Here is a 20,063-nt window from a genome sequence, read left to right as displayed (position 1 = left end):
AGAGGACAAGGGGGCCCTCTTTACATCAGGAGAACATTTTTTTAACCTCCACTTAAAGGCTGCTTTAGCCCAGGTTCACACAGGGTACGTTTTGCTTCGATTTGAGATGCAATTTCACATGTGAAATCGCATCTCAAATCGGCGGCAATTGTCGGCAATGACACCGCCCTAATCGGTGCGACGTCGCATCTGCGGCGCTGCACCGATTTCAAAAAGTAGTTCCTGTACTACTTCTTGCGATTTCTGGCCGCGATTTACATTGACATCTGTGCAGAAACCTGCACAGATGTCTCTTAAATCGCGGCCGAAATCGGGACTGCCGGCGGGAGTGAAATCGTGCGAGTTCAGCTGAACTCGCACGGCTTCACTCCCGCAGCCCAGTGTGAACCAGGGCTTACAGTAAGATGTGACTGTGTAAAACTGATTCCCTCAAGCACTAATAGTTCTGGCCATTAGGGGGGGGGGGGGGGTGGTGTGTGTTGGGGAAATACCGCCAGATTGTCAGTCCAGGAAATATTTGATTGCCTTCTGGGGGGGATCAGGAAGGAATTTGTATCTTATGAAAGTCCTTGTTGATGCAGTTTGTTATGGGGTGGCTAGCTACAGTTGTGCTAGGTGCCATCCAGTCACATGAAAACCTGGTGGACAATTCAAATGGCCATACCAACACACCTGGTCTGGTTATCAAAATCGTAATGATGGTCCAAAGCAACAAGGTTCAGCCAAATCTAGAAAGAGGGCATGTAAACAGGAAGTGACCGAGAGGCTGGATGGGGTCAGCGGCACTAAGATGCAACAAAGGATGAAGGCAATGTTTTATTACAAAAATGGCAGTTGATTGGCAAACTAAATGTCACCAGTTTAAATTTAGATCTAATTTACTTGGTACTCTGGCCATCTGAGTTTTTCAGTTGGGCTTCTTGAGGTATATAAATGGTCTACACCTTTAATCAAAGATGCAGTCGTGAGATGAGTTTGTTCTATCTACAGGCACACCTTACCCACATAGGCAGTTTTTTTGGTAAAGGAGAATTAACCCTTAAAGCTGTATTTCAAATTCAAGCTGAAATTCAGCTAGGCAGATGAATACAATTCCTTTGTGTAGAATCTAAACTCTTTATGTATGCTGTCCAGGGTTTTTTGATTTTTATCAAACTTATTTTAATGCTTTTGGAATAAAAATCTAAAGATTTATTTTTTAATTACATTGATAATTTAGTTTATTCAGCATGAAATGGAGCTTGTTATGTAGCATGAGGCTATATATTGTACAATATTTACTTTTTGGTAAACTCTTTCAATAAATCAAAGCTAAGTTAACATGCACTGCGTTGATGCAATCACACAATTTTCCAGTAACCATGAGATAAAACAAAGTTCAGAAATATTCCTTTTATCCCATGGTTTTGCAAATCTATGTACACTGCAAACTGACTAAATCGGTTCTGATATTGCTGTTTTACTAACCTGACAGCTTATTCTAAATGAGGAAACCTTCAATTTGTTTGCAAATAAAGATTCTAACCTACCAGCTAGAATAGTCCTGTCATTTCATATCTATCCATGGCAGCGCCTGTTGGCTGGCATCCACTCACCTGCTGCCGCCACGTCCCTCGCCTTGTGGTGCTGCATCACCAGACATCCCATTAACCCAGGGGTTGACAAATTTGCTTGGAATCTAGGAGCCAGCTAAAAAAGTTAGGAGCCAGAAAACGCGCCCCGTCCCGACGAGCTTGCGCGCAGAAGCGAACAGATACGTGAGTAGCGCCCGCATTTGTAAACGGTGTTCAAACCACACATGTGAGGTATCCCTGCGATTGGTAGAGCGAGAGAAATAATTCTAGCCCTAGACCTCCTCTGTAACTCAAAACATGCAACCTGTAGAATTTTTTAAACGTTGCCTATGAAGATTTTAAAGGGTAAAAGTTTGTCGGCATTCCACGAACGGGCGCAATTTTGAAGCGTGACATGTTGGGTATGAATTTACTTGGCGTAACATTATCTTTCATAATATAAAAAAAATGGGGATAACTTTACTGTTTTTTATTTTTTCACAAAAAAAGTGCGCTTGTAAGACCGCTGTGCAAATACGGCGTGACAAAGTATTGCAACGATCGCCATTTTATTCTCTAGGGCAGTGGTCATCAACCCTGCCCTACAGGGCCCACTAACAGGCCAGGTTTGCAAGATAACTGAAATACATCACAGGTGATATCATTTGCTGCTCAGTGATTGCAGTATTTTAGACTGCATCTCCCCATGGTAATACATGGCCTGTTAGTGGGCCCTGTAGGGCAGGGTTGATGACCACTGCTCTAGGGTGTTAGGATAAAAAATATATATATAATGTTTGGGGGTTCTTATTAGAGGGAGGGAGATGGCAGTGAAAATAGTGAAAAATAACATTAGAATTGCTGTTTAACTTGTAATGTGTGTGTGTGTGTGTGTGTGTGTGTGTGTGTGTGTGTGTGTGTATATATGTGTATATATACATACATACATACATACATACATACATACATACATACATACATACATACATACATACATAGTGTTTTTGTGAAAGATGTTACGCAGAGTAAATTGATACCAAACATGTCACGCTTTGGAATGGCAACCAACTTTTACCCTTAAAGACCTCCATAGGTGACGTAAAAAATTCTACAGATTGCATGTTTTAAGTTAGAGGTAGAATTATTGCTTTCGCTCTAACGATCGCGTTGATGCCTCATATTTGTGGTTTGAACAGCTTTCATATGCGCATGCGTTCACTTCTGTATGTGAGCTCCCTTGTAATAAAAAAAAAAAGCATGACGGGACCTATTAAATATGAGATCTGGGGTTAAAAAAGACCTTGGATCTCATATTTACACTAAAATGCAATTAAAAATTTCTAAGTAATTATCAAGTAAGCGGCAGGGGGCCCTCTCCCGCCACCAATAAGTGATCTTGTGGCGAATCTGCCACTGAGACCACTTATCTTAAAGCGCATTTCCCGCTGAAGGAGTAGATACTGGCGTTATGGCAGCTAGCTGCTACCATAACAGTATTCCACTTCAAAGAGCTGCATCTAGGGTTGTCCCGATACCACTTTTTTAGGACTGAGTACAAGTACCGATACTTTTTTTTTTTTATGTACTCGCCGATACCGAATACCGATATTTTTTTTTAAATGTGTCCACATATGCAGCCATGTCCCCCCACATATGCAGCCATGTCCCCCCACATATGCAGCCATGTCCCCCCACATATGCAGCCATGTCCCCCCCACCTTGATGGTGCCGCTGTTAATCAGCGTGCGGGGAACATTACAGCTTTTGTTTGAATAGCTGTATCCCCGCCGCGTATAGACACTCCCCCATGCGCGGGATTGGACAGATCATCCCTCCAATCCCGCGCAAGGGGGAGTGTCTATACGCGGCGGGGATACAGCTATTCAAACAAAAGCTGTAATGTTCCCTGCACGCTGATTAACGGCGGCGGCTTTGCGGTTTGCGGGGGGGGGGGGGGAGACAAGTATTCTATTTCAGTATCGGGGGTATTTGCAGGAGTACGAGTACTCCCGCAAATACTCGGTATCGGTACCGATACTGGTATCGGGACAACCCTATGTATAATAATGGGCAGTCTTTTAAGTGGTTAAAGTGAATGGGACTGCCGGTGAGTAAATGGTGCGTCATAGGATACTGCTCCGGGACTTTTTTTTTTTAAATCGAGCCCTTTTTCAAGTAATTTAAATCAACTTGATTAAATTCCAATCCACCCTGATGCTGTCCCTTGCTTAAAATTTAAGTTGGAAGTTTCATCTAGAGAGAAACGTATGCACTGAGCAGAAAAAAAAGGATGTTGCAGATGACTTTGAAAGCACAGCTACTTGAGTCACTGACCTGTAGCAAGTACAATGTAAAGACAAAATTCCTGTTTGTTTGTCAGGTGACTCTGGTCAGTTTCTTAAATTTAGAAGACGTTGGCTAAGTATGCCAGGCAGCAAGCATTTTCTAGTTGGGTCAGCAAAAGCTACCCATGTTTTTGCCAGCACTTTTGCTTAAAGCCTTTACTGATTACTGAGTGTCTGTGGAAAAATGTTGTGTGCTGCCAAGACGCAAAGGAATTTAAAGAATGCATCTTCAAAACTTCATGGATTAAAAGGTAGATTTTGTGTAGAGATAAGACACGTGTGTGTGTGTGTATACACTTCTTCTTTTTTTTTTTTTTAAATGGGGATTGCATTGCCAGCAATTTCAACAGGCATGCAAGTTTGTAGAGGTGTATTTAACTTTTTTAAATTAACCACTTCCGGACCGCCTCCTGCACGTATACGTCGGCAGAATGGCACGGCTGGGCACAAGCACGTGTGTGTGTGTGTGTGTGTGTGTGTATATATACTTCCTGTACTTGTACCCAGCCGTGGGTCACGGGTCCACTCGAGTGCGGCGATCGGTCCCAGGAGCTGAAGAACGGGGAGAGCCGTATGTAAACACGGCTTCCCCGCGCTTCACTGTGGCGGCGTATCGATCGCGTCATCCCCTTTATAGGGGAGACACAATCGATGACGTCACACCTACAGCCACACCCCCCTACAGTTGTAAACACTCACAAAGTGAACCCTAACTCCTACAGCGCCCCCTGTGGTTAACTCCCAAACTGCAACTGTCATTTTCACAATAAACAATGCAATTTAAATGCATTTTTTGCTTTGAAAATTACAATGGTCCCAAAAATGTGTAAAAATTGTCCGAAGTGTCCGCCATAATGTCGCAGTCACGAAAAAAATCGCTGATCGCCGCCATTAGTAGTAAAAAAATAAAATAAAATAAAAATAAAACTATCCCCTATTTTGTAAACGCTATAAATTTTGCGCTAACCAACCGATAAATGATTATTGCGATTTTTTTTTTTTTTTTTTTTTTTTTTACCAAAAATAGGTAGAAGAATACGTATCGGCCTAAACTGAGGGAAAAAAAATTATGTTTTTTGGGGATATTTATTATAGCAAAAAGTAAAAAATATTGTTTTTTTTTTCAAAATTGTCGCTTTATTTTTGTTTATAGCGCAAAAACTAAAAACCGCAGATGTGATCAAATACCACCAAAAGAAAGCTCTATTTGTGGGGGAAAAAAGGACGCCAATTTTGTTTGGGAGCCACGTCGCGCAATTGTCAAAGCGACGCAGTCCCGAACTGTAAAAACACCTTGGGTCTTTAGCCAGCATATTGGTCCGGGGCTTAAGTGGTTAAGACACCAGTAACGTTGGCCCTATTTTTTTTTTTTTTTTTTATATTGTGAAAGATAATGTTACGGCGAGTAAATTGATACCCAACAACATGTCGCGCTTCAAAATTGCGTCCGCTCGTGGAATGGTGACAAATTTTACCCATTAATCTCTATAGGCGAAGTTTAAAAAATTCTACAGGTTGCATGTTTTGAGTTAGAGGAGGTCTAGGGCTAGAATTATTGCTATCGTGGCGATACCTCGCGAACACCACTTTCATATGCGGGCACTACCCACGTATGCGTTTGCTTCTGCGCACGACGGGGTGCGTTGCTGGCTCCTAACTTTTGGCTGGCTCCTAAATTCCAAGCAAATTTGTCAAGCCCTGCATTAAGATAAACCTTTTGTGTAACAGCCTCCCCAGCACCCCCTTATGTGAGCCATCTCAATCGATCGGGACACTACTCCTGATTTGCTGAGACACGGCAGCAGTGCCATCGGCTCTCGTGGCAGTCAGCCAATCGGGTGAGAGGGCGGTGCTGAGTCGGGGCTCTGTCTGAATTGACACAGTGCTGTGACTCGGCTCCAGTGCCCCCATAGGAAGCTAATGAAGAACATTGATGGCAACAAAGTGTATAAAACGCAGATCTAAACTTAAAGCGGAGGTTCACCTTAAAACATCTATGTACCATTACATGCAGCATACTTGCGTTGGCTACAGTATGCCTTTTTTTTTTTTTTTTTTTTAATCGCTGTACATACCGTTATATAGTTTATTTTCTTTTCTTCCTCCCGCTGGGAACAGGCGTTCCAATGAAGAGGCGTAGATGATTGAGGTGCGGAAAAGGCGCGTCACGCGTTCCAAAAATAGCCGATCTGGGACACGGCGCCTGCGCACAGACTAAAAGCTGACTGCGCAGGCGCCGTATATAGCCGAGTCTCAGATCGGCTATGTTCGGAACACGTGACGCGCCTTTTCCGCACGTCAATCATCTACGCCTCTTCATAGGAACGCCTGTTCCCCGCGGGAGGGCGAAAAGAAAATAAACTATATAACTGTATGTACAGCGATAAAAAAAAAAAATGCCACATACTGTACAAGTATGCTTCATGTAATGGTACATGGATGTTTTTAGGATGAACCTCCGCTTTAAAAGCAATTGGGTGACAGTGCAGCTGCCAGAATGCTTCTGTCTCACAGGCAGTAGTATGCTTGTCGCATATACACACAAACCTGGTGGCTGCACCCTGGCCAGGTACTAACCTGGCAGTGAAAAGGTTAATTTGCAGGAATTGCCTCTTCCTGTTTAGATATGGGACAGGAAGTGAAAGGACATCTCCACATCTCCACAATGGGGCTGAAAAAAATGGCTGGTTATCCAAAATGAAAAGTTTTGCCTATGGTTCTACGTGTCTAAAACCTAAAGTTTTGGCATTCAATACCCTTAATGTTTAACAATTGACACAAATTGTAGGTTTTAGATTGAACTTTCACAACCTTAACAATACTGTTTGTGGAAAGGACTTCCGATAATTTCCATGTCCTCGTTTAACTGGCTCGCTGCTTTTCTCTGAAGTTTGCACACCTTGATCAGATTTCAAGTGTATCCAGCTCTGTTCAGTGGAGTGTACATTTCAGCATTAGTGATGACGTATGTTTGTATATAATTGGACAAGTGTGTGGAAATTGCAGCAAACTCACTGTGTGGTGTAAAAGGGGGGGGGGATTATGTAAATGAGGTTTCATCATTGTTTCTAGTTTGAAAGGCATGGCCTGCTTTTGCTATCACCAAAAAAGGAAATTTCAGCTATGCTTCACTTACAGGCAGATGCCGGAAATGCTGTAACAGAGTGAATATGGGACTGTCAGATTGCCAAGTGTTAAAATATTTGCCAAAGGCTGAAATGAGTGTGGTGTGTGGCTTTTTTTTTTCTCTCCTGCACAAATTTTGAATTTTAAACTGCATTTTTACTTTTATGGTTGTAAAAGTAGATTGAATTGTGAATTAAACATTGCACTTTGGCCTAGTTGCAGCCATCTCTTCATTTAAAGCGGTTGTAAACCGCATATATAATTTTTTTTTTTTTTTTTTTTTACCTGCAAGGCAAAATGCATAATCGGCTAGTATGCACCGCATACTAGCTGATTATGAAATACTTACCTCAAAACGAGGTGAACAACACTTACCTGGTTCATGCCGAGCGAGATGTCATCTTGCTCCGGCGTGTCTTCCGGGTATCGCCGCTCCAGCGGCGATGACGTCACTCCCGCGCGAGATTTAAAATCGGCAAGGTCCGGCGGCTGCCGGTCCTTTCGCCGTGGATTCCCCCCGCGCATGCGCCGCCCGCATTGCGAGGGGAATATCTCCTAAACCGTACAGGTTTAGGAGATATTCTTTTTACCTACAGGTAAGCCTTGTTATAACCTTACCTGTAGGTAAAAGTGAAAAATTAAGGTTTACAACCGCTTTAAGATTTGGCATGTGAATTGCATCCCTGGGGTTGGGAATCGGGGGGGGGGGGGGGGGGGGGGGGGGTTTCCTTGTTATCATAGGAGTTATTCTAGAAGTCTGATCTTGCTGGGTGCCACATCCCATATATAGAACAGTACAATTTTTGGCTGAGATCATCAACCTTTTTAGGCGCACACACATAAAAGGACAAATGTATTGATACAATTCCATTAAAACCATCAAATCTGCAGCTAATCAATCACAAGGGTGTATATAAAGAGCACTTTCTTACACATGTTTGTCCCCCAAAATGGCTTCTCGCAAACAGGAGTTCTTATGGCTTTCTTTCAGCAATGACTTTCTTCTTGTCACTCTTCCATAAAGGCCAGATTTGTGGAGTTCACGACTAATGGTTGTCCTGTGGACAGATTCTCCCACATGAGCTGTAGATCGCTGCAGTTCCTCCAGAGTTACCAGGGGCCTCTTGGCTGCTTCCCTCATTAATGCTCTCCTTGCCCGGCCTGTCAGTTTAGGTACAGTCATGTCTTGGTAGGTTTGCAGTTGTGCCATACTCTTTCCATTTTTGGATGATGGGTTGAACAGTTCTCTGTGAGATGTTCAAAGCTTGGGGTATTTTATTAGAACCCAACCCTGCTTTAAACTTCAACTTTATCCTTGATCTGGCTGGTGTGTTCATTGGCCTTCATGATGCTGTTTGTTCACCTAAGGTTCTCCATCAAACCTCTGAGGGCTTCACAGAACAGCTGTATTTACACTGAGATTAAAGTACACACAGGTGCACTCTTAACTAATTAGGTGACTTCTAAAGGCAATTGATTCCACTAGATTTTAGTTGGCTCTTTTTAGAGCAAAGGGGCCGAATACAAATGCATGCCACACTTTTCACATTTGTAAAAAAAAAAAAGTAAACCATTTTTCCTTTCACTTCACAATTTTATGTGCCACTTTGTGTTGGTCTGTCGTGTAAAATCCCAATAGAATACATTTTTTTGTTTGTAACATAACAATGTGCAACATTTCAAGGGGGTATGAATACCCCCCCCCCCCAAGGCACTGTGTTTTTTTAAAACTAAATGGACAATTCAAGTGTAAAGGTCATCTAGCACTTCATGCCAGATTATAACCAGTGCTGTTCTATTTGTTTTCTGGCTAAACACTGGGGTGTGTGTGTGATTATATATATATATATATATATATATATATATATATATATATATATATATATATATATATATATATATATATATATATATATATATATATATATATATATATATATATATATATATATATATATATATATATATATGTGTACATTTTTTTTATTTTATTTTTTAAACCAGGATCTTCCAAAACATGCACTCTAATCTTCTTCTAACCTGCATATTTTTTTTAGATTGGAAATTCAAAAGAACTAATGCCAAGCAAATCTACTTGTGTTCTTGGAGAAGCTCTCAGTAGTTGACTTAATTTCTCAGTATTGATTTCCACTAGGAAGGGAGGCAGTTATTGTAACTTGTTTGCTCCCTCCACTGGTAATTCTACACATCTTGATTTCGTAGTTAGAAAAGAGTAAGCATGTGAAATGAGCCACATCAAACCTTTTACTTTTTAAGGTATACATACAATATGAACTGTAATGAAAATAGATTTGCGTTTAAGTGTTACATGCAATAAAGGTTCTAGATTTCTTATTTTTTTTTTTTTAATGCAGGTCCACTGTCCTGAAAAACCATGGCGCAAAAAGATGTAGACAAGTACCTCTACGTGGATCGTAATCAAATTAACAATCCCTTGGCACAGGCAGATTGGGCAGCAAAAAAACAAGTATGGGTACCCTCAGAAAAGCAGGGATTTGAAGCAGCCAGTGTGAAGGAGGAGGCTGGAGATGAGGTGATTGTTGAACTAGCGGAGAATGGCAAAAAGGTAAAGGTGAATAAAGATGACATCCAGAAGATGAACCCTCCAAAGTTCTCTAAAGTTGAAGACATGGCAGAGTTGACATGCTTAAATGAAGCATCCGTCTTGCACAATCTCAAGGAGAGATATTATTCTGGACTAATTTATGTAAGTATAGCTTTGCATCTGTTTTCGATAACTATAAAAATACAATTTTAAATTAATCACATTTCTGGCTTTTGCTATCCAATATTTCTTGCATCACTAAAATACCAGTATTTAATACACACATGCAAGCATAAGGGGACGGCAAGGCTTAAATGTAGAAGAGAAAACAAAATTACTAACAAATATCTAAAGGTCTTCTCAAAATACCTGTTTGATACTCTGAAGACCATTACATGCCTGTTTTGCAAATCAATATCAAATATGGCCCCAGAAGGGGATATACTTAAAACCCAGCGCAAACGAAGCAAGACCAGTATACAACCCTCAGATTAAAGGACAAGTGTTGGTTAGTAATCCCAAGTCATTTATAAAAATAGTCTATATAATACATCTAATAGAAGGAATGCACTGTTGTCAATAGTCTTCCCTTTAAGCAAGTTTTGATGTTTCCTGCCAATAGTCATATAAAAACAGGAAATGGGGACAAAGGCGCCACTGTCTAAGGCCTCATTCACACTGAGCATATTGAAATACAGGTGAAACTCGAAAAATTTGAATATCCTGCAAAAGATTATTTATTTTATTAATGCAACTTAAAAAATGAAACTAATATGAGAGAGTGAAAAATGTGGTGGTGTCTGCGCTGTGCAAAGGGGGGGGGGGGGGGGGGGGGGGGGAGTTGTGGGTGGTGAAAGGAGGGGAGGGAAAATAATACTCACTGGGTGTGGCAAATGTAACACACTTTGTAACACACTAGAACAGTGAACATACAAAAATTAAATATGACAGATCTACAGCAAATTGGGATAAGTGAACTATAAGTGGTTAAATGGCATAAAAATAAAATACCAATACATACTGCACATACAATACGCGTGATGAAATAAGAGCCAAACAATGGCACAAAAAATACACTCAATGGAGTGAAGTGCAAAAAGTGGAATGTAGAGTGAAGGAACAGTCTCTGGTAGGTAATCCCAACAACCAAGCTGAGTGATGAGAGAACACAGTTGAAAGCTTTAGTGTCAAAACACCTCTTGTGATGTCTAGCAGCTTACCTCAGTTGATAAAATGACAGCCCAGCAGATCAGAGAAAGATCTGAGTATTGATGCCAATGTCCCAACACAAATGTGAGAAAGGTGAAACCTATACTGTGCGCGCACCTCTGAAAATGTCTAACAGCCTGACACCTCGCATGTAGCACAGACAGCTAGGATGAACTTATAAGCGACCAGCAAATTCAATCTCAGAGGGTACCATGTGGAGAGATGAACGAGGAGTAAATAGTGTAACTCTGTTAACCAAGGATGGATGCAAGTACAGCGCACACTAATGCACTCACATTAATAAAGTGAATGGTGGGCGTATCACCACGAGCGTCGAGCTCGCAAAGCTGCTTGTATTTCTTCTTTGGTCTCTTCTATTTACACAATGCACAGCAGATGGGACTCGGGGAGTTATGATGTAGTAAAGAGAAAAGAAGGCACATCGCGTAATCCCATAAAACATAGACACATTTATTGGTGAAAACTAAAAGCACTCACATTTGCAACAGATCTACGCGCAATGACATCTACGAGCACCGAGCTCGACTGCCTGCCGTCAGATGATGCTTGGGTCTAGTGCTCCAATCCCGACGTGTGTCGTCCCCCGATGAAGTGATGTGACGACATGCGTCGTGATTGGAGCACTAGGCCCAAGCATCTGACGGCAGGTGTTCTAATCCCTCTCTGCTCTGTGAAAAATGTTTTCCAGTTTTGATTTTTAGCTATACTTTTAACTTTAGGAACACAAATGCAATGGTTCACCTATTTACCCAGCATGTCGAGACTTAAAAATGTGTGTGCCTGTGAAACTGTGCTAAACTTCTGTAGCCTAAATTTTCAATGAACAATGCTTTAATTGCTTGGATGTAACTACAAAAAAGAAAGTGAATTTTCTTTTACCCCACAGGTTTAAATGGGTTGCAAAGGTGTTGTGTTTTTTTTTTTTTTTTTTGTGTCATGCTTGCTCTGTGCAAGGGTTTTGCACAGAGCGATGCTCCTCCTGAGTGCCCCTGCGGAGAGCTACTTTTCATGGGGGGGCATTCGTGCGGACATGCTCCCGATTCCTGCTGCATCCATTGACAGACAGCATGACTCGGCCCTGGATCCTGTGTCACTGGGTTTGATTGACAGCAGCAGGAGTCAATGGCTCCTGCTGTTATGAATCTATCCAATGAGGTCTCAAGACAGGGGCTGGAGCTGCTGTGCTCGTCCCCGTCACTGGAAAGACTGGGTTCAGGTAATTAAAAGGGGGCGGGGGCTGCTGCATAGAATGCATTAAGGTAAAAAACTTTGAGGGTTTACATTCCCTTTTTAAAAGGATAAAGCATTGTATGGCTAGCTTTACTTTAGTCATTATGGTGTTTACATAGGTGGGGGTACTTAATGGTTGTTTTTACTGCTTTTTGTTTTTAATTGTTTGTGTGGGGGAATGTTTACTACTGGTATTACAAACGTATTAAAATTATTTTTTTAATATCTAGACTTATTCCGGTTTATTTTGCGTGGTAATAAACCCATACAAGAACTTGCCGATTTACTCTGAAGAAATTGTGGACATGTACAAGGGCAAAAAGAGGCATGAAATGCCACCTCACATTTATGCAATCACAGATACTGCTTATCGGAGCATGATGCAAGGTTTGTTTAGAAGTCAGACAAATATATTTGAATTTGTAGACTGCTGTCTTTTTTAGAAGACGTTGGTGTTTGTGTGTGTGTGTATGTTTGTTTATTTTATAGTTTTTGTTGGAGTGAGAGAAATTATTTTGCTGAATGCTTAGCGCTGTCTGACATTTCCAAGTACTATCATGACCTCATGGGCTTTCTTATAAGCTGAACTTTCTCTAATTTTTATTTTTATTTTTTTTAATATGCTGCTATTGTAAAATCCACTAGGGTCTCAGAATTTGCCTAGTTGGTGTAGCCCAGCACTTTTCCACCATATGCAGTCTCATTGACCAGTAAATGAGTAGTCTAGCCCAGCCCTCAAAATTTCCACTCGCCTACTAGCATTTGGCGAGTAGATTTAAGCTGGGGGCGAGTGATGACAGGGCTGCATGACCAATCCCCCTCCAATCTGCCTACACTTATGCCGGGTACAGACGAGAGGATTTATCCGCGGATTTGGATCCGATGGAGTGTACTCACCATCGGATCGAAATCCCATCGCGATGACGTGTCGCGCCGTCGCCGCGATGATGACGCGGCGACGTGTGCGACGCTGTCATATAAGGATACCCACGCATGCGTCGAATCATCCCTCTAGGTGGGGCAACTGGTGGCAAGTAACTCTTGAGGCCTGGCTAGTGGCTCAGGACTTGAAATTTTGAGCCCTGGTCTAGCCAATGGGCAAGAATCGTACGATAATTGGATCGTTGGAACAGAGCTTGCGAGAGACTATCATGAGTTCATCCGATATTATTGGAAATGCACCAAAATTTTCTCGTACGAAACCAGATCGAACCATTTTCGTTTAGTCGTTATCGTCCAAAAATACAAATCCATTACTACACATGACATCCCTTCCGATTTTTTTTTTCTGTGGTACCAGATTTGTTGTAATTTTAATAACCTATTTAATTTCTACTGGTGACTAAGCAAAAAAAGTCTTAAGATCTGTCGTACGATATTCTGATCGTGTGTAAGGGGCATTACTGTGGATGCAAACAAGTGGTTCTTGAGGCAGCAATTTTTTTAACCATAATGCATTAGGGTAAACTTGGGTGCAGCTCCCCCCCCCCCCCCTATACTTGCATGAGGCGGATCTTGATCCAGCGATGTGAAAGTGCAGCAGGTGTCTCCTCATTGGCTCATGCTGCTGTCAATCACAGCCAAGTGGGCCAATGAGAGAGTGGGGGCAGGCAGAGCCAAGCTCTAAATGTCCATTTACAGGCGCACAGATTGGGAGCGAGCATGCTCAAGTACCCCTTTTCTAGTTCCTCATTTGGAGCACACCCGGCATTTCTTCTGACGTTTTCGGCCTGATTCATAGGGGGGGATTTTCTCAATAAAGTGTCCATGGAGTCTGCTCACGCAATCAGTCTGCTCATCTGGTGAGCCTTCAGGGTACAAAAGGAAGGAGATAATTTCTTCTTGGTACTGAAGATAAGAAAAGGGGGTCCTTGTAGATTTACGGTAAATGACATAAGTGTTGTAAATGGCCAAACTGGAAAGATATATGGAGTCCTTTTTATACCAATAGCGGCTTTTTCTTGTGGGAAGGTATGGTTTGAGCATCTGATCATTGAAATCGACCCCCCCCCCCCCGTTCGTTTGTCCCTCCACCGTATAGCCAATACTTCTTCATTCCGCAAAGACGCTGTCTCCCCTTTTCGCAGTCTTTCATTAACGAGCCTTTGCGGGAAACCCTTCCTATTGGGTCGCACTGTACCACACGCTGAAGGTGAAGGTTGCGGAAGAGGGGCAAGCTTGTATAGAAATTATCCACATAAAGGTGGTAACCCTTTCCAAGGAGTGGATATTCAAGCTCCCAAACAATCTTTCCGCTGGCTCCGATATATTCTGGACATTCAGGAGGATGCATTTGGGTGTCCTTCCCTTCGTACACCCGGAAGGCGTAGACGTGACCTGGTCACATAGCTTGTAGAGCTTAACCCCATATCGGGCCCTTTTGTTTGGAATATACTGCTTGATGCCAAGCCTGCCTGTGAAGTGGACCAATGACTCATCCACGGAAATATTTTGGTCGGGGACAAATAACTGGGGGAATTTCTCAGAGAAAAAATTTAGAAGTGGCCGAATTTTAAATTTGTCATGTGATGGGTCATTTCGGGGAGGGCACTGGGTGTTGTCATTGTAATGGAGGAAACGCATTATTATGGGGTATCTGGATCTTGACATAGTGGATGAAAAGAGTGGCATGTGGTGGATGGGGTTTTGGACCAATATGCGTATGATTCATTTTTTTTTTTTGAGAGCCCCATGTTGAACGTTGGGCCTAAAAATAATTTAAATTCCTCCACTGTCAATGCTTTCCATTGATAGGGACGGGCGTAACTTGAATCAGGGTTGTCTCTTATGAATTGCTGTGCATAGAGGTTGCACTGGGCCACGATGGAGGATAATAGGTCTTGGGTAAAAACTAAATTAAAAAAATCAATAGGGGCAAAGTTCTCTGTGTTCAGCTGAACACCTGGCTGGGCGGTGAAAGGGGGGATGTTTGCTGCTCCGGAATTGGGGGGAAGCCACGTAGGGTTTTCAAGGGCATAGGAAAGGCTGGCATGGGTCCTAACCCTTTGGGGCTGAGATGACACTCTGCTAGTTCTTGGCCTTTGCTGCAGTGGTACTTCATTTCTCCTGGATGGTACTGAGCTGCTAGTTGATGCCACTGCATTTCTGGTGGATGGCACCAAGCTGCTGGTTGATTCCACAGCGCTACTTGTGGTAGCCTGCTGCTCCATGTCAGAATGCCTTCGTTTTATGGGCACACTTTGCTCTTCCTCTGAATCTGTAGAAGACCCACTGCTTCCAACTGGTTCATATTCTGAACCAGAATCGGAGAACTCCCCGCTGCTCTCCTCGGTCAAGCACATATGTTGGTATGTCTGCTCGGCGGTAAAAAAACTTTTTTGCCATACTGGTGACTGTGGGCTGTGGTGACAAACTATGGTAGGGAAACAAACAGATATGGCTGCACTGATGGGTGCTGAGATGAGGCTGGTCTAATGAGTGTGCACTGATGGGTACTGATGGGAACTGATGAGGGTGCACTGATTATCTGCCACTGATATGGCAGCGGTGATGAGGATCCACTGATGAGCACTCACTTATGGGCACTCTAGTGTCACTGATGAGCGCTGTAGTGGTGCAGATGAGCGTTGTAGTGGTGCAGATGAGCACTGTAGTGGCACCCTGTAGTGGCACTGGGCACGGTAGTGGCACAAGATCAAATGTCACTCACTTGTAAAATGTCTTCTCTCCTCACACGCTGTATCGGTGTGGGGAGAGAAGACCTTAGGATGACCTGTTTGTTTACTTTTTGATCGCTCCCTCATTGGAGGGAGCGATCAGGTGGTGAAGAGCCGCTATCATTGGCTCTTCACTGTGATCTGTGTTGCGCCGGGTCTCGTGGACCCGGCGAGCACGGACACTCCCGCGAGCGCGCAATACAAGGAAGTGCACGAGGACGTCCTCCCAGAACAACTCGACCGCGCTGTAGCAGTATTTTTGCTATAGCGCGGTCGGCAAAAGGTTAATCAGCATTCATCATGTTTACTGTGCCCAGACATGCATTTTGCGGGTCCTAAGCACACGCACAGCATGCTGGGAGTTGGTTACCGTCACCCTCATCAGTAACTCCCGGCTCCTATCTATGTGCAGAGTGTGGCCTCACTGCAGCTTCAGTCCGATCATCAAGCATCCCATGCTGTCCCTGTACACCGTTGCAGTGGATTCGCTCTTCAGTGTCACCCCGTCCAAGAAGATGGCCAGTAGGAGGGACTTGAAGGAAGATTACCAGTGATTGGTGTGTGGCATCTAATCGTTTGGCAACTCCTGTGCTCTGGCACACTATGCTTATGACTGGCGCCAACAGTGAATGGGTTGACAAAAGCTAGTTGCAATTTCCCCAGGAAAATGTTGAGCCCCGCATTTAATAGTTAGTTTTGTAGCAGTTAAAGTGATAGTCATTTTTACAAAACTCGCTGACAGATGGGGTTTTCATAAGAGACCCTCTAGAGGTCTCTTCTGTCGTAAATATCCCCACTGCCTGTCGGCGAGTAATGTGCATGTGTGGCTCGAGATCACGGCTCAGACCATATTTACAGGACCGCACTGTGTGCCTCTGCATTGTGACGCCCATGCGCGAGAGTGACTTCACCCCGGCACAGCCGATCAAGCGGCCGAAGATCACAAACCCGAAAGAAAGACCCGGCGAAGATGGGAGCTGCTGGGGACGAGCAAGAGCTTTCAGAATGCGGTGCTGGAGTGCTGTGTTTTTGTAGGCGAGTCCTGTCAGAATGTACCAGTACATTATGGCTTAAACCTGCCGGGGACCCATTTGTTAAAGTGGTGGTAAAAAAAAAAAAAAAAACTTTGACAAAAAGGGAAAGATGAACAGAAATCAATATTTCATGTCGCCACCCTTTTCCTTCAAAAGAGCATTAGTTCTTCTAGGTATGTTGTCGGTTTTTGAAGGCTATCATCAGGTAAGTTGTTTCAAACCTTTTTGAGACCTAACCACAGATATTCTGTGGAGATATTCTGTGGATATATGCTGCCTCAAATCTTTCCGTCTCCATGTAATCCAGACATAATCTCTTGAGATCAGGGTTCTGTGGGGGCCAAACCATCACCTTCAGGACTCCTTGTTTATTCATTAAGATATTTCTTAATGACATTGGCTGTATGTTTGGGGTGGTTGCTGCAGAATCAATTTAGGACCAATCGCAAGCCTTACTGATGGTATGGCATAATGATGAAAATCTGCCACTGTCGGCAGCACTCATTGTACCACTCTCCAACCCTTTATACAATCAATTGCTGTCCTAGGTTCCGTTGCTGTGACTTGTAGTGCCTGTATCCAGGTTTTTCGAATAAAGCTACGTTGGATTGGAGTACGGCTGTCCTAATCATCTTTTGTCCTTCGAACAATCGAAGCGCACCTGCTGTCATTTTTCTGTACGTCAGTTCCTATGTTTTCGTGCATAGTTGAATCGCTTGGCCTTATTTCCATCTTGGATATGGCTCTTTGGCTGTAATTCTTGCCTGAACACACCTTCTGACCAGACTTCTCTGGACAGTAGATGGGTATACCTGGGTCCCACTGTTTTCTACAAGTTCTGTGCTGATGGCACTGCTGAACATGTTGAAGGGGAAGTATGCATGATGTCTCCTCTGCTGCATTGTTTTCTTGGCCGACCACTGAATCTACTGTGCTTAAAGTGGTTGTAAACTGCAAAAAACAAAACATGTTGTTGCAGCGGCCCCCGTACACTGCTGTGAACTCTCGCACAGCTTCATCCCTCACAGCTCAGTGTGAATCAGATACAATTGTATCTTACCTGTCAGGTGAGCAGATATTTAATGCTATAATTGTGTGCTTTTAGTAGCTGATTACAATATGGGCTTTGCATTGTGCACTAACAAAAGTCCAGTGGCAGAATCCTCACAGGAAGTTTCTGCTTTAATATAGGAAGGCTTTTGTATGGGGCAAGTAGTAAACTCTTTTGGTGCATTTGTTACTGCTGTGACTGGAGATATTTCTGGGTTTGTGGACTCTGACTGGCCAGAGCTGTGATGACACTAGCGCGTGGGAGCCACTGGTCACGGCACAGCTACTGAGGAAACTTCACGAGCGAGCTGTTTGTTCAGTTTGCATGTGCTGATGTCTACACATGTGGGTTCATGCTGAATAAACTAAATTTAAAGGGTTGTAAGGGTTTGTTATTTTCTAAATGGGTTCCTTTAAGCTAGTGCATTGTTTGATTTCCCTTCTAAATGTTTTTTTTTCTTTGACTGAATTTCTCACTTCCTGTTCCTCCTTAGTAAGCTGTTCTGACTAACCCCCATCTAGGACGTCTCGGAAGATGGGGGCAAGCTTACTGAGGAGAAATGGGAAGTGAGAAATTCAGACGAAGGGGGGAAAAAAACATTTGGAAGGGAAATGGAAGTAAAAGGTAAGTGAACCAACAATGCACTAGCTTAAATGAACCTATTTAGAAAATAAACAAACCCGTTTACAACCCCTTTAATTTATCTTAAATGGAAAACTCTTTTAGATCTTTAACTCAAAGATCTTTTTTTCTTTTCTTTTCATTGATTTTTATTCACCCTGCCTGTAAATAAGTGGTAGTACAGGGTTAAATTTTTCCACCAAATTTTGAGCTGCAGTAGACCCTGCCCCCCCCCCCCTTTTGTGCATCAGTTGGCTGTGGTTGCCCATGACCCTCCTACCTAATATCTCGCCCGCTTTCAGGTGTTGACACGAGATGATCAATGTTTTAACCTTGCCCGTAAGGGGTCATGTTATAGCTGTTTGTATATGTATTAATATACTAAAGTGGATTTGAGGGTTTCTGAGCAGCTAGCATTTCTGTTCCAACATAACCTTTTAGGCTCCTTTCACACTAGCAGCCTCAAGTTGTGCGACTTTTAGTGCAACTTTGGAGTCCGACTTTAAGACTTTTGCACTCTCTGGCAAGTCGTGTCAACGTAGTGCAGGAAACCTTTTCTGAAGTCACCGCGACTTCAGCAGTGTCAATTGAAATGGCTCTCTTGGAGATGCATGGCATTTCACCTGTCCTGAGACTTGCGGTCACAAGTCTGGTCCTAAGTCGCCGGAGTGGGAAAGAAGCCTTAGGCTCATGGCAGTTATTTTAAACGTCAATCTCTGCATATTCCATCGTTGACTTAAACCCTTTCCACTTCTCTTCAAATTCCACCCAGTTTCCTCCATCTCTAAATCTCAGATATTCCATACTATAAATTCCATCTATTTTTTTTTTTGGACCATCCTATCAATGTTGGTCTCTCCAGTTGTTGCCAGTTACTAGATATTTGGTTCTTTGCTGCATTCAAGAGCTGTGGGATTAATGTCCTCAGATACTTTGGTTGACATTTGGGCCCCGTGTAAAATACAGACCCACGGGTCATCTGGGAGATCTAGGTTTGATATTTCTTGAATTTTTTGTCTTATCTCCGCCCAGAATACTCTGATTTTGGGACAAGTCCACCAGATGTGGGTCATTGTACCAATTTCATTGCAGCCTCTCCAACAAAGGTGCTTTGTAGTTCCTGAGCTCGTATGAATCCTATCAGGTGTGAGATACCATCGTACCAAACATTTGTAATTCTGCTCCATAATATTATTGTTTACCGACGTCGCATGCACTCTCTCTTAATTAACTGCCTAATCTCATGTTCGTTTACAGATGAGCCCAACTCCTCCCCCCATTTCTTGATGAACGGAAGTACTTTCTGCAATTTCGGAGCGGTCAGGATTTTATAAACTTTTGAGATTGTCCCCTTTTCGGTCTTATCAACACATGGTTTTTCAAGGCTCATGGCAGTTAAAGCAAAGTACCTGCCTTTAAAAAAGGCAAAGATGACTTGGCTCAAATTGACTCTGGTATCGGAAAATTCAAGCCCTGGATGGTCCTGCAAGCACTACCCAGCTCTACAAAAGTAGATTTAAAAAAAAAAATCTGGTCTTATTGTCTGCAGTCACTGTCCATGTATTCAGGTAGTCAGTTGCTGATGCATACAATAGTCTAGTGGGTGTTCAACGCTGTTTAGTGCGGATGG

The 20,063-nt window shown here is 42.9% G+C and overlaps 1 protein-coding gene across 1 annotated transcript in view; it reads left to right on the top strand.

The window, feature by feature from the left end:
• MYH9 (myosin heavy chain 9) overlaps nt 1-20,063 on the top strand; it is a 135,597-nt gene that overhangs the window by 12,030 nt on the left and 103,504 nt on the right. Inside the window, exons 2-3 of the mRNA XM_040359691.1 lie at nt 9,400-9,752; nt 12,281-12,437. Coding sequence (XP_040215625.1) covers nt 9,420-9,752; nt 12,281-12,437 — 490 coding nt within the window. The 5' untranslated portion in view covers nt 9,400-9,419. The remainder of the gene's footprint in view (nt 1-9,399; nt 9,753-12,280; nt 12,438-20,063) is intronic.

Source organism: Rana temporaria, chromosome 7 (assembly GCF_905171775.1).
Source record: "Rana temporaria chromosome 7, aRanTem1.1, whole genome shotgun sequence".
NCBI classification, from domain to species: Eukaryota; Metazoa; Chordata; class Amphibia; order Anura; family Ranidae; genus Rana; species Rana temporaria.
This window is presented reverse-complemented; position numbering and strand designations above follow the sequence as displayed.